At 41.7% G+C, this 13808-nt stretch overlaps 1 protein-coding gene across 10 annotated transcripts; it reads right to left on the bottom strand.

The window, feature by feature from the left end:
* Positions 1 to 1395: 1395 nt before the first annotated feature.
* LRIF1 (ligand dependent nuclear receptor interacting factor 1) lies at positions 1396 to 12078 on the bottom strand. 10 transcript variants are annotated; one of them, XM_053393725.1, is made up of 5 exons: positions 11927 to 12078; positions 8526 to 8686; positions 6114 to 7608; positions 4245 to 4496; positions 1396 to 2610 (listed from the first exon to the last, which is right to left on the bottom strand). In XM_053393725.1, exons 3-5 carry the CDS (start codon positions 7458 to 7460, stop codon positions 2146 to 2148), a joined length of 2064 nt encoding a protein of 687 aa, XP_053249700.1. In that variant the 5' UTR covers positions 7461 to 7608; positions 8526 to 8686; positions 11927 to 12078; the 3' UTR covers positions 1396 to 2145. The 10 variants fall into 10 exon arrangements, with proteins under 10 accessions (XP_053249700.1, XP_053249701.1, XP_053249698.1 ...); XM_053393726.1 differs by having other exon boundaries at positions 11939 to 12078; XM_053393723.1 differs by lacking the exon at positions 11927 to 12078 and adding an exon at positions 11744 to 11850.
* Between the last annotated feature and the right edge of the window lie 1730 nt (positions 12079 to 13808).

Raw genomic sequence — 13808 nt, 5'->3', positions numbered from 1 at the left:
TTAGGGGTCAACCACGTTTCTGGGCCAGTGGGCACACCTGGAATTTTGAGAGTTCTGTGGGTGCCAGCCACAACATAGTTGCCACGTTAGGGGGGAGACACAGAAAGGTACAGTCACTGCACAGCTCCTTCCATAATTGTATTTGCATACTAGACCTTGTAGAATTTCTGAATCAAACAGCAACCTTCTCTTTGCTAAGCAACATGTGGAAATTTCCTTCCAAAGCTGATGGTATCACTTCCCCTGCAGCTTAACAAAATTCAGATGGTGTTTTCAAACTATGTTAAGATAGCCAACTTGCTTTTTCCTGCTCCAGAACATGAACCAATGGATTCAAGTTACAAGAAAGAACCAACATCAGGAAGAACTTTCTCACAGTGGAACAGATTCCCTTGGAAGGTGGTAGATTCTTTCTCCTTGGAGGTTTTTAAGCAGAGGTTGGATGGCCATCTGTCATGGATGTTTTAGTTGAGATTCCTGCATTGTAGGGGTTTGGACTAGATGACCCTTCCAACTCTTCAATTCTATGAGAGGACAAGTTGGGATATGCCTGTTCTAAACTTGGGTGGATTTTAAAAATCAGAACCCTTTGTCTTTTCGAAGAACAAACATTTTCTATATCCCACACATATTCTGAGATCATAAGCCGGTATCAACAAGAAAGACAAGTTAAAATTTTGTTTTCATAACAAACGGGTGGGACGCGGGTGGCGCTGTGGGTAAAACCTCAGCGCCTAGGACTTGCCGATCGTATGGTCGGCGGTTCGAATCCCCGCAGCGGGGTGAGCTCCCGTCATTCGGTCCCAGCTCCTGCCCACCTAGCAGTTCGAAAGCACCCTTAAGTGCAAGTAGATAAATAGGTACCGCTTTATAGCGGGAAGGTAAACGGCGTTTCCGTGTGCTGCGCTGGTGCAGGCTCGCCAGAGCAGCTTCGTCACGCTGGCCACGTGACCGGAAGTGTCTTCGGACAGCGCTGGCCCCCGGCCTCTTAAGCGAGATGGGCGCGCAACCCCAGTCAGTCACGACTGGCCCGTACGGGCAGGGGTACCTTTACCTTTTTACCGCCAATGTCAATGGTACCCAGGTAATGGGGCTGTCTTCTCTTACATAGTAAGAGGGAACTGAACAGTAGGCAACTGAATAAAACAAAAGATTGTTATGAGATGAACTCGTTTCTATATATTTTAGGACAACCAAAACCATTTAAACCACTTGTATTCATATACAATTCAAGGTAGCTGGTTATTAATGGATTACCAATAATAATTAGCTAAGGGAACATATTCTATATGGCATTGTGGCCAATGGTTTAAATGCAACCAAATTTTGAGAGTGCCAAAAAAAACAAACGAACACTACTGGAACATTTTGTGGCAGGAATCTACATATGCAGTGTCTTGATGAATACATTTTTACCGTCAAATATGTTCCAACATGATATAAAACATACCAAATTAGACCAGTAAGTATTCTATTCAAACTAAAACAGAAGATACATACACTTCAACGAGGGCAAGAGCTTTATAGATAAGGGAGAGAGGTACTTCAGAAAAGAGCATGGCTGCCTGTCGGGCATCCTGAATATGAACATTACAGCACACCACTTTGTTGCAGATCTCACCTGCTCTAATTAAAAACTGAACTGGGTGAAGTTAAAGAGTTGATTTTTTTCAAGCTGGCTTAAGGAAATTCAATCAAACTGTTTTATCACTAAAGAAACTTGACGAATTCAATACTCTTACCCCATTCATTGACATTTGATTCCAAGTACCCAATTCAAATAAGTTAATACTAGCAATTTTTCTAGAAATTTCATTTTTCTGAAACAAACTTAAGCTGTTCCTTTTAACGTAAAGCTGAAAAAAAATCATTTACATTTCATTCTATGAAACGACCTCAATAAACAACAAGAATATAAACTGCATTTACTGAAATAATGAGAATATATTGAACTAACAAGTATCACATTCTGCAAACAATACTCTGCTACATAAGTTCCTAGGCTTGAAAATGTTTATACTTGCACTCAATATGTAAACATAAAAAACTAGATTTTTTATTTGCTTTATATGCAAAAAACAAGAAATAACATTAAGTTGCAAAGGGGTTGCAGCAAAATTTGGGGCTAAGTAAGGACTAGACTTGTCACGTCTGCTGCATTTTTTTACGAATTTCCTCTAGTGCTGCCTCTCGTTCCCTCAGCATGAGTTTAAGCTTTGCTATTTTTTCATCTCTTATTGTTTCCTCCAGATCTGGAGGGTTAAATGAAAAATCTTCTCTGAAAGTACCCTTGCTTAAAGGAGTTTCATGTTCACTGTAGTGTAAAGCAGAGGTTGAAATTTTGTTCTCTTCATTACTTTGAACACAAAGATTTGAGTGTGGGTCCACCCTTTGAGAGAACTGCAGAATGCTTGTAGGATTTCCTTGCTCTGATACAAGTTGTGTGCAAGAGCTACTCGGGTTATCCACTACTGAGTCAGAGTTGCCACATGTCAAATTTGGCTTTGGTATAGATTGTATTTCTGTTTTCTGCTTCTTTGTATTTTCTTGTATTGGTAGCATTTTTGCCTTCCTCTTTATATTCAACTCTTCCTCCTGTTCCTCAGTTATCTGTAAGGGGGAAGGGGGGGGGAGAAGAATATTAGGTAATACTATATTATTGCAACATTATAATTATTCAAAAAAATAAAATATATAGTCCACAAAGCTATTTTATAACTTGAACTATTCTAATTGCTTAACTCTACCACCAGTGTATTCCATGCCTTGGGATTGTATAAACCTCTATAGGCAATGATAGTTTTCAGTATCAGTGGAAAAGGAGTGGGTTAGATTTGTATGAAAATATCCACCTAGCATCGTGGAATATGCCCTACTCACAAATCATGTTTTTTTTTAATAATACTAAAATTCTTTAATGTTATTTCCCCCCCCCCCCACTTACTGCCACTCACTTCCAAAGCTCAGGAGGGACTGCAGCTCAGCAGTAGAGCACGCATAAAGTCCCAACCAATCCCTGGACAATACTGGGCTAGATTTTCCTAAAATTCTGACCTATATTCCTAAAATCTACTGAACGTGTACCAACTTTTGTTAATTTTATTAACAAATTCATAAACTACTTCATAGCATAAAGGCATCCAAGTAGCGTGCAGAATAAAACATGAGTTCTAAAACCAAATCATTCCAGAAAATAATAAATCTCTACAAATTCTAAAACATTAAAGCCATTTCTTCTAAAATATTTCCAAAAATTTAAAAATAAAGCTATTTATTCAGATACACTATTGTTCAACCAGTGACTTCAGAGAAAGGCTTCTTAAAAATGATTTAAGTAGGCGACTAAACATCGTGACACTAAGCTGTCTAATTTCAGCTAGTAACTGATTCTAGAAGGTTTAAACCAAAACACTAAAAGTCCAGTTTCTAGTATAGGTAATGACCATTTTAGGCATGTCCTGCTGATGTGTGATCGCCGACATGCGGGTCCTTATGTACCTGGTGGGGTAGGGAGCGCTTATATGTGCTCCGCTGATGCATGTGGGGGCTGTGAACAGAACACCCTGCACAAAATTGTCGCCGCCTGTAAAAAAGCACATTTCTGGGGCAAGGTGGTCCCTTAGATACCCTGGTCCCAAATTGTTTAAGGCTTTAAATGCTAACAACAAAACCTTGAACCGCGCTTATTAGCATATTGACAGCCTGTGCAGCTCCCTCAACCAATATTTTCTATGGTGTTGATGGAGTGCCACAATCAACAACCTAGCTGCTGCATTTTGCACCAGCTGTCACTTTTAAATATATGTCAAAATATTTCCCAAGTTAACATAATCATAGAAATTACTTTTGAGTGCTAGGGCCCCATGAAGATTTTTCACAATACCTTTTTCTCATTTTCTCTACCTTTCTTGGACTCGTTTTCCCTCGCCCAATTTACTCCACCCATCCTCTCGGGATTCTCTTTTTCTTTTTGTACACAGCATACTCATTCTCCCTTCTCCATTCATTTTTCTCTGCTTTACTACGTGTCCACATGGCTCATTCTATACCTATTAGTTTATTCCAAACCAAGCAGAAGTTGGTCTGCTTGCTCAGCAGTTAGAATATTTTGAAAACACTGCGACATAACAATAGCTCAGCCAATCATTGCATGAAGCTTCAATGACTGAGTAACAATACTGATGAATATGAAAATAATTCAAACAACAAAATGGTATAGTGAGACACATAAACATTTCGGATACCTCTTCCTCTTCCTCTTCCTCAGGTCCAGGTTTAATAGGTACTTCCGGTGGCAATTTGCAAGAGTCACTCATCTGTACATTGTTGGAACACACAGTCACTTCTGATTTTCTGAGAACAACTGATAAAGGAATTCTCTGCAGATATACTCTCTCTTCTCTATGCAGGCCAAATTTTTTTCTCAACTCATGACAGAGTTTTCTCTGTTTCCTTTGTCTGATCTGAGCAGCCACTCCTGCAAGTATCCTCTCCATCTGAAATAATAAACGTTCATCATATAAGCTTGCCAGAACATCACAATGATTAAGGGTATTGTACACAAAGCTTTAATTTTCGGGGGGCTCCAGGACTCTCAATTCAGCACTCTGGACTCTCCCAAGTCATGCTCCTCTTCAAGCCAGACCCTTTACTAGCCCTGTTCCATAGCCTTCATGAGTGGTTTTGTCTGGCAGGAACATGTAACTGAGCAATGATAATGCCTACTGCTCACCTGGATGGAGAAATGTTTGCATGTAGAAACCTCTGGCTTTTATATGGTGAGACTGTAACTACTGTAACAACTGTTACTGAACCCATTTTGCTTCTGGATCCACTCAGTTTACCTCTGAACCTGCCCGCCACTGGTATATGGCCCCTGGAAGATTGTCTGTGGCCGAAAAAAGGTTACAAAGGAACATATACTGAAGCTTAATCCATTAGCCATAATCCAGTGGACAGACAATCCATGATACTCTGTTGGTGGTGTTGGACTCCAACTCATAACAGACCCAGCCAGCATGGCCAAGTCATCAGGGAATGATGGCAGTCCAACATCTGAAGGGCCACAGGTTCCCCAGCCCTGCTTTAAGTGATAGCCCTAGAATTGGATAGCCTTGGACACTTGCTATTTGTGAATGCTGGTTTGTAGCTTAAGGAAAACTAACTTCTTTTTAGCTTCCTTCTCCAGTGCATCTGTACTTTTTTGAAACAAATGAAGACATTTTTGTTTTGACAAGGTTTTCCAGCTAGATGGAAAGGTCTCTTCTTTAGGTGTTCGTTTTGAAATCTGTATTGTTTTGTGTGCTTTTCAAAATTATGTTAAAAAAAATGACTGTAAATCGCTTTGGGGCGTATTTGTGAATTGCCTTCCACATATATATGTATAAATAATAAATAGCTATGGGGCTGTATTGAATGTAACAGAATGCGCTCCCCCTCTTAAATATATTTTAGTGGTTTTCACAACCTTCCAGAACAGATCTGGGGACAGTGCAGGGTACACATACTAGGAGGAGAGGGCTGGAAGTCCTGGTACACTATCGTAATCCTTGTGTTTGCACAATTATTTAGTTCAATACTGCCCCAAGTAAACAAACAGGACCCCTTCCGAACTGTCAGAACATTGCCCCTTTGGATTAAATATCAAAATTGCCCAGGGCAAGCAGTACACCTAGCCCCAACAGCTTGGTAGCTTGCATGGTAGCTCTCTTTCAGTGCCTCTGTATCTTAATACTATAGACATCACAGAATCATAGAGTTGGAAGAGACCACAAGGGCCATCGAGTCCAACCCCCTGCCAAGCAGGAAACACCATCAGAGCACTCCTGACATATGGTTGTCAAGCCTCTGCTTAAAAACATCAACAAAGTATTTTTTGCTGGAGAAACACAGAACCTTACAACAGCTGATGGTTCAGATTTTATTTCTTTTCAGTGAAAGACTTGAGGCAGCAGGCAATGAAAACCAGTTTCATTTTTTTTTACTCTCACTTGTCAGATAGCCTATTAAAATCCTCCCTATCAAAATAATTATGCAACAGTACTCATTTAAGGCAACTGACACTTCAAATCATAGACAATTGTACCATTGGTACAATTTAGCGAGAAAGTTACCTTTTGATCTTGGTCTTCAGAAGTACCATGCCTTGTAGATGGCTTTAAAGCAGCAGCAGGTACTTTTGGAGGAATAATTTTCTGTAAGCAATGCTTTATCCTTTCTTTTGTGATTGATATTTTAGCAATATTTCCTCCAGCTAGGACGTTTTCTGGTGTGGACACTGCCTCAGGTTGGCTGATGCTGCTTACTTGCAGATTCCCATGTGGTGGTGGTGTGAGAGATGGAGACGTAACTTTAAAATCCTTTAGTTCAGACTGTGGGAAAAGTCTCATATTCTCACTGGATTTTGGATCCTTTGCATAAGGGGCAATTCCTTTGTTCTTCGACAATACTAAATTGACAACTTGGTTGGTTATTGTACTATCTGCAGCTGAATTAATGAACGGTAATGCATTTTTTCTGAAATGTGTTTCAGCACCGAGTGATACTTGGCTGCCACATTTGCTTGCTGATGTCACAGTGGACTCTTTCTTAGTCAGTAAATACACCTTCCCATTGAACATCACCAGAGCATTATCATTAATCGAGGGCATTTGTGCTTGGCTTTCATTCAGGTTGTTCGAACAAGTAGGCAGAATACTGGCAGGGTTGTTTATTCCATCTTCAGGATTAACCAATGTTTTTAAGATATTTGATGCCACGCTGTTTGACGACTTTACAGGAACAAGGCAGGATGCTGACTGTGGGTTTTCTTCAACAACCCACTTCATAGGAGATGACTGGTTTCCCAGGCTATCAGACGTTACCAGGGCAGAACTACTGGCTGCTGTTTGTGCCATTGTCAGCACCAAAGATTTTGATACTTCCCCGACAGGCTGTGGACATAAATTTGGCAATGGTTTTGAATGTGTTTTCACTGTATTTACTGGCGACACATATATAACAGTTGATGCGTTTGTAACTTCACATGTTCTAAAGGCATTTGAGGCTGCTGTGGCCAGTATCTTCTGTTGAATTGTTGGAGGCAAAAAAGAAGCTGGGACAGATTTTACTTCTGCGTGCGCTGGTATTTGGAGGTGATGTCCAGAGGGCACTACAGGACTCTTCACAGTAACTGGGAGTTTTTTATTCACAGGTACATATTCCGCACTGCTCTTGTGTGGGGAAACTAGAGTAGCATCCTTTTCCCAGGAATTATCAGCTGAATGATAACTGCTGTGAATGGTAGAAGTTGATGGCGTAGTTGGGTTCTCTTTTGCAAGAGGAGCTACTTCCATATTTTCCATTTCTTCCAATGGCTTTGGTAAAATTAATTTTCCAGGAGTAGCTGTATTAAGTTCAGGAGCTTTAACAAATGAAGACGGAGTTATAAACAGGTCCTTAAGATGACTATGACCAGACATGGAGTCTTCCCCTTTAGCATCAGATATGACTGGTGGCTGAACCAACGACACAATGTTTCCTATACGTTTAGAAAGTGGAAGCAATTCCAGAAGGTTTTTTCCATCCAGACCAGTAGTGTGAACTACTTTGTATATATGACCTGTAACACTTGAAGGGGAAAATGTCACGTAAATAACTATCACTCATACACTATTATTTCACATTAAACTATGTACTGTGAATGGTACATCTACACTGAACATATCAGAGGCTTATCTGAAAAGCCAACTGAAAAGCATCTTGGCTAATTTGGAAGGCAAAACCAGTGTAATTTGTGTTATTTGTTAGCTTATAGTCATAACAACATGGCATGCTTCATCACTGATCACTAGGAGAACCACTTTCTCTCTAATTAGCTGTTGAAGGTCATCAGATTTTTTTCCAATGGAAGCCTTTATACAGCTACATGCCAGGTAAAAAAATTAAAAGGTGCTCCTTACTAGAGATGGGATAATTTCTGCCTTCAGTGCCCTTGCTGAAGGCACATAAATTTCTGTCGAGAAAAAGACACCAAGCCTAACAGATTCACTCATTCAATCTACAATACTGAAGCAACAGGGGAAAGCACACTGTAATAAAAGGTGTAGAAAGGAAGGGCTCCCCTTTCCAAAGAAAGATGCTCACCTGCCTCATTCAGTTTGCCATTCATTTTTGAGGCAGAAAAGAAAAATGGGAAGGTACCAATTGCAGGAAAAAGAAGGAAGACCGCCTCCAAGTGTTCAAGATCTATTTATGGATCCAATATATTCTCAGGGACACTCTTGAACAGTCAATTGCAACAGTGTGTAGATAACAAGTTCAAACTAGTTGTTCAAAAGTGCTCCTAAGGAACAACTCGTCTTGAAACACACTGGGAGGTCATTATTTAAAAAAATGTTCTTGCACACTTGAGAAGCCCGTTACCTTCAAGGCACTACTAGAGCAAGAGAATGGAATGAAAGCAGCTGGAGAAGGGGAAGAGGCTGAAGAGAAAACTGGGGCGGTGGGGTGTCCTTTTTCCATCCTTGGGACTCTGGGAAACTCACCAAACCTTCTGCACCTGAAGCTGTGTGTGGAGAGTGCAGCTGACTGCTTAATGGGGCACAACTGTGGGCAGCCGAGGAAATGCCATCTCCCTTGGTGCCTCTCCATAAAAGCAAGCCCTCTCTATGGTGCAATAAAGCAGCTGGAGGAGAAAGGGGCAGAACTGTGGAGAAAGAAGTGTGAGTAGAGGGGTGGCTAATGTTTGTTTATTTATTTAATACAATCTATACGCCACTTGATTAAAAACAACCTCAAAGCAGATTACAAATGATAACACAAATCAAGAACAAATTACAATGCTATTTTAAAATGTAAGTTAACATACTAAAACAAATTAAAATTACTTCAGCTTTCTAAGCATCTGAGTAAGTGTGTCAAAACAGGAATGTTTTTAGCAGGCACTGAAAATAGCATAGTGAAGGCACATGCTTGATCTCAGTAGGCAGGGAGTTCAAAAATGTAGGCGCTGCCACACCAAGGAGTCCTTAAAAATGTGAAACGGGTATTATTTGTCACCTGTAGCAGTACCAATTCCACCGATCCAAGTGGTCAAGTAAACACATGTAGGGCAAGGCGATCTCATAGGCAAATTGGTCTCAAGTTGTTAAGAACTTTATATACTAACAGTAACTTTATATACTTTATATACTAACAGTAACACCTTGAACTTTACCCAGTAGCAAATGGGCAAACAGTGCAGATCTGCACCTTCCCCCCAAAACAGGAATTGGCAATTGGCTGATAGCTGTTCCAATCTAAAGGAAGTTCAGGGTTTGAAATTAGCAGGGCGCCAGGCACATTTTGCGCCTAAAGGTTCTCCATTTGCGAGCACCTCAAAAAGTCTGGGTGCCATTTTTTGCGCCTGGCTGACACTCAAGGATTACTGAAATGTTTATGCTTTGAAGCCTCAAAGTAAATGTTAAGAATAGATAATAAGTTAAGGAGTTTAACAATAAAGAGTATAGAGTGTTTTGAAAACGGAAGTATGGTATTTTTATTGTAAACACTAAATTAAACATGTGTTCACATTTTCTGCTAAAAATGTTGTCACTTATGTGACTTGCGTATTAATTAATGCTTCTCAAAATAATGAATAAAAAGTATTGCCAACCCACCCACTCCGTGACAACTAGACATTCTGTTTTGGCGCCTATAACCCAGGTCCCAGAAGCCATTTGGCTCCTAGCTTTTCTATCCCAGTTTCTAACACTGAAAGGAAGGGCCCAGAGCTGGTTTTGTTAGGAGTGGTCACATGAGTGACTCACACCACTGCCTCTTTCAAAGCAGAAAGAACCATCCCCTCACATAGCAAAGCATTAACCACACTCTGATCCCAACTAGTTATCTCCCTCTGGTAGATTTGATAAACCAGGAGGGACAGGAGTTGTGGTGGCACATGGTCAGAGGCACTGCCCCCAGCATCTTGTCCACATCAACTGATTGCATAAGGTGACACTGATCCCCCAAAACATCCTCAATAGCAACACTGGGTACTACAACCAGAGCTGCAGCAAGTGAAGAGTCAATATCACACCAAAGTTTACCGACTTTCACTTCAAAGGGTTCCAGAGGTCCCTTCCCCAGAGAGTTAGTCACCTCTAGACTGTGTGAGCTGGGCAGTTAGTAGAGGACACAATACGAGCTGCAAAATTAGCCACTGTGTCAACCATTTCATCTCACCATTCCATAGCGAAACCAGGGCTTCAATAGGGTCACCAGCTTTCTCCACTGGAAAATCTCCCAGAGCACTCCAGAACACATCCAGTTCCATCAGTCTCCAAGGGTGGGGTATTCAAATGGGCCCACGACCCTTATGGAGGGCAGGGAATTGCCATTGCCAGTCCAAACTTAACCATATAATGGTTTGACCATGACAGCGGAGTGTATTGCATACACTCTATCTTCAGTCCATCCCTCATATCACTTGGATAAAGATCACATCAAAGGTGTGCCCTGCCTGGTGTGTTGGACTGATAACCATCTAAGAGAGACTCATGGTTGTAATAGAGGCCATGAACTATTGAGCTTGCCTGACAGCATCCTCCGTGTGGATACTGAGGTCACCATGAATTATCATTTTAGGGTCTTCCAACAATATCCCAGAGACTAACCTTAGCCAGCCTACCAGGGATACTGCTGGGCAACAGGGCAGTCAGTAGCCTAACAGCACCCCCAATCTGTCTATCCCAACACCAACCATCTCCTTGGCCATCCCTGGTCAAGGAGATGGTGTCCTTATAGACAAGGGTAACTCCCCCACCTTGACCCCCTACTTGGTCTGCTTGGAGCAGTACTGAAAATCCAGGTGGACAGAGCTGGGTAAGGTCCAGTCCACACAACTCACTCACCCAAGTCTTGGTAATGCAAGCCAGATGAGCCCGCTCATCCTCAATCAAATTGTTTTATTATGGTTTTATTATGGACTGATCTGGCATCCAGCAACAGCACCTCCTGATCAGAGGACTCAGTGGATATGCTACCAGTTATATGTCAACTGTATTTTTGTAATTAAGTATAGTTTGTTTGTTTTTTTTTTAAAAATGTTATTTCAGTCTTCTTGTGTATACTGCTTAGAAATACAGTACGTTGTATCTATTAAGCGGTATAGAAACAGTGTAACAAAACAAGAAATCAGAGCAAGGTAATGAAACCAGTTTCAGAGGCTAGTCTCCTGTTTTATGACACCACTGAAGTCCATATAATTTTTTTATCCATTATTATTTTGCTTAACCACTAGGAGCAGAGCTGGGGCAGGGCACTATTTTGGTTGACAGCCTGTGATGCCTTGTTACTGCCTTACACGCATTCTGTGTCTGTGTGCGTGTGTGTGTTTGGTGGCAAAGGACAAGAACCTTCCCCGTAACTCTTACCTGGGGGAAACCACCCACAAAGGCTGGTCGCGCTTTCACCGAGGCAAGCGGAAGAGCGGCGGGTTTCCTGTTTCAGCTGTTTTAAGCTCAAGAAGCCCGCAGGGGGCATCCAAGAGCGCGCAGTGCCAGAACCCAACGCTACGCGGCGCTGTGGTAGTTACAGCGCGAGGGCCAGACAACGACGTCGCGGAAACAAAGGCTTTGTTTCCCCCTTCAGTTTCACGTCTCCGCCAAGGGCATCCCCTCCCCCGCCGAAAGGCTCCGGAATCCGATACTTCCAAGCGCTCTAACCCGCCGCCCGCCCCCCAAAATAAGGCAGACCTGAGGGAGCTGCGAAGCCCGCTACTCACCAGGGCGAGGCGGCGGAAGCTCCGGACCCCTCGTGCCCCTCGCCCTTCCTGTCCTGGCTCTGAGCTGCCTCCTGAGGCAGTCGGGACATAACGACGAGGAAAACGCAGCCTAAGTGCCTCAGTCGCTTCCCCGTTGTCAACTTCCCCCTACCCCCGCCGCTAGCTTATTAGTCTGAGCCCAACCTTGTGACGTACTTCCGGCTTCGGGGAGCTTCCGTCGAAGCTACTGGATCCGTCTCCGGTGCGCTTATTGCTAGGCACCACTAGCAGGTGCTTTCTTCCCTATCAACTTCCGCCACGTTCCTTCTTGCTTCCTTTGCACGCGCCACCGGAAGTAGGCTTTTTTGCCCGAGCGTGTCAGTTTACAGCTTCCGGGAAGTCGCCAGAATGACTTCCGGGTTGCAGCTAGCACTTCCTGTTGGGGGGGGATATTTAAAACTGGAAGTGTTGGCTCTGTTGTGCTACTTTCTCCTGGTGTCCTTGTTTCCAGGTTGAAGTCTAACTAAGGCTGGGGAAACTATGAGATGGACATAATTGACAAGAGTAAAATTTCAAATTTTAAGTGTCTCATTCTGGTATAAAAGATTCATAATAAAGCATACTTAATTAAACTCAGCTAATTAGTTCTTTAACAAATAATATGTTCAGATTTAACCCAATGCCCTGAGTTCCCATCATTCAGAGGCTTTAGTAGTCACTGAACTTACCTAGTCTTTATTTCAGGCATCAAAGGTGAAAATAAATAAATAAATAAAGTCCAAAGCAGTGGCCCATGACCAGTGGGGAAATGATTATAGCACAATCATTACTTCATCTTTTCATTCTGAACAGTGAGCAATGAATTGCAAAATTCATCTTAATTGTACTATTAACTCCAGTTCACACCAACAATTATCTGTTGAATGAATCAACTTCTATTTATTCATTCCTCACTGCCCTCCACATTACAACTGGTGAGATTTAAACAGCCTTAGCCTGCCATGTTAGTGTCAGATAACTGAAATAAGAAGATGAAATGTAACCAATAAAATCTTATTTCATGGTTTAGTGTTGTTTTTATTTTGAATTATATTTGAGAGGCACCATAAGCTTTTTGGTGCTCAGGACCTCTTATGGTCTTGATCTGGCTCTGGTCCTGATCCTGCAGGTAGTAAACATAGCTGCATATTTTTGTATCCATAACAAATGAATAGTGTGGCAAGAGGAAAGAAAATGGCATTTATTCCCAAATATGTGTGCATAGGTTTGTTGCCTACAAAACTGAACAATAAACACCTCTCATGGGAGAGCTTCCTTTAACTCCTCATTTTGTAAATGATCAACTCCTCATTTTGTAAATGATCAACATTGATATAAAGATTTTAACAAAAATGTTGGCAAATAGGGTACATGTAGCTGATATTGTCTATAATAATAAATGATCAGGCAGGATTTATAAAATAAACTAGGCAAACATCATACAATATTAGACCAGTAATAGATTTAATAGAATTAAAAATAGACACCAATTTGTTATCATTAGATGCTGAAAAAACTTTTGATAAAATTTATAAACATTATATGTGTTGTTGTTGTTTAGTCGTGTCCGACTCTTCATGACCCCATGGACCAGAGCACGCCAGGCACTTCTGTCTTCCACTGCCTCCCGCGGTTTGGTCAAACTCATGTTGGTAGCTTCGAGAACACTATCCAACCATCTCATCCTCTGTCGTCCCCTTCTCCTTATGCCCTCCATCTTTCCCAACATCAGGGTCTTTTCCAGGGAGTCTTCTCTTCTCATGAGGTGGCCAAAGTATTGGAGCCTCAGCTTCACGATCTGTCCTTCCAGTGAGCACTCAGGGCTGATTTCCTTAAGAATGGAGAGGTTTGTTCTTCTTGCAGTCCATGGGACTCTCAAGAGTCTCCTCCAGCACCATAATTCAAAAGCATCAATTCTTCAGCGATCAGCCTTCTTTATGGTCCAGCTCTCACTTCCATACATAACTACTGGGAAAACCATAGCTTTTACTATACGGACCTTTGTTGGCAAGGTGATGTCTCTACTTTTTAAGATGCTGTCTAGGTT

Source organism: Podarcis raffonei, chromosome 6, assembly GCF_027172205.1.
Source record: "Podarcis raffonei isolate rPodRaf1 chromosome 6, rPodRaf1.pri, whole genome shotgun sequence".
NCBI classification, from domain to species: Eukaryota; Metazoa; Chordata; class Lepidosauria; order Squamata; family Lacertidae; genus Podarcis; species Podarcis raffonei.
Note: the sequence above shows the minus strand (reverse complement) of the source record. Positions and strands in the feature narration are given on the sequence as shown.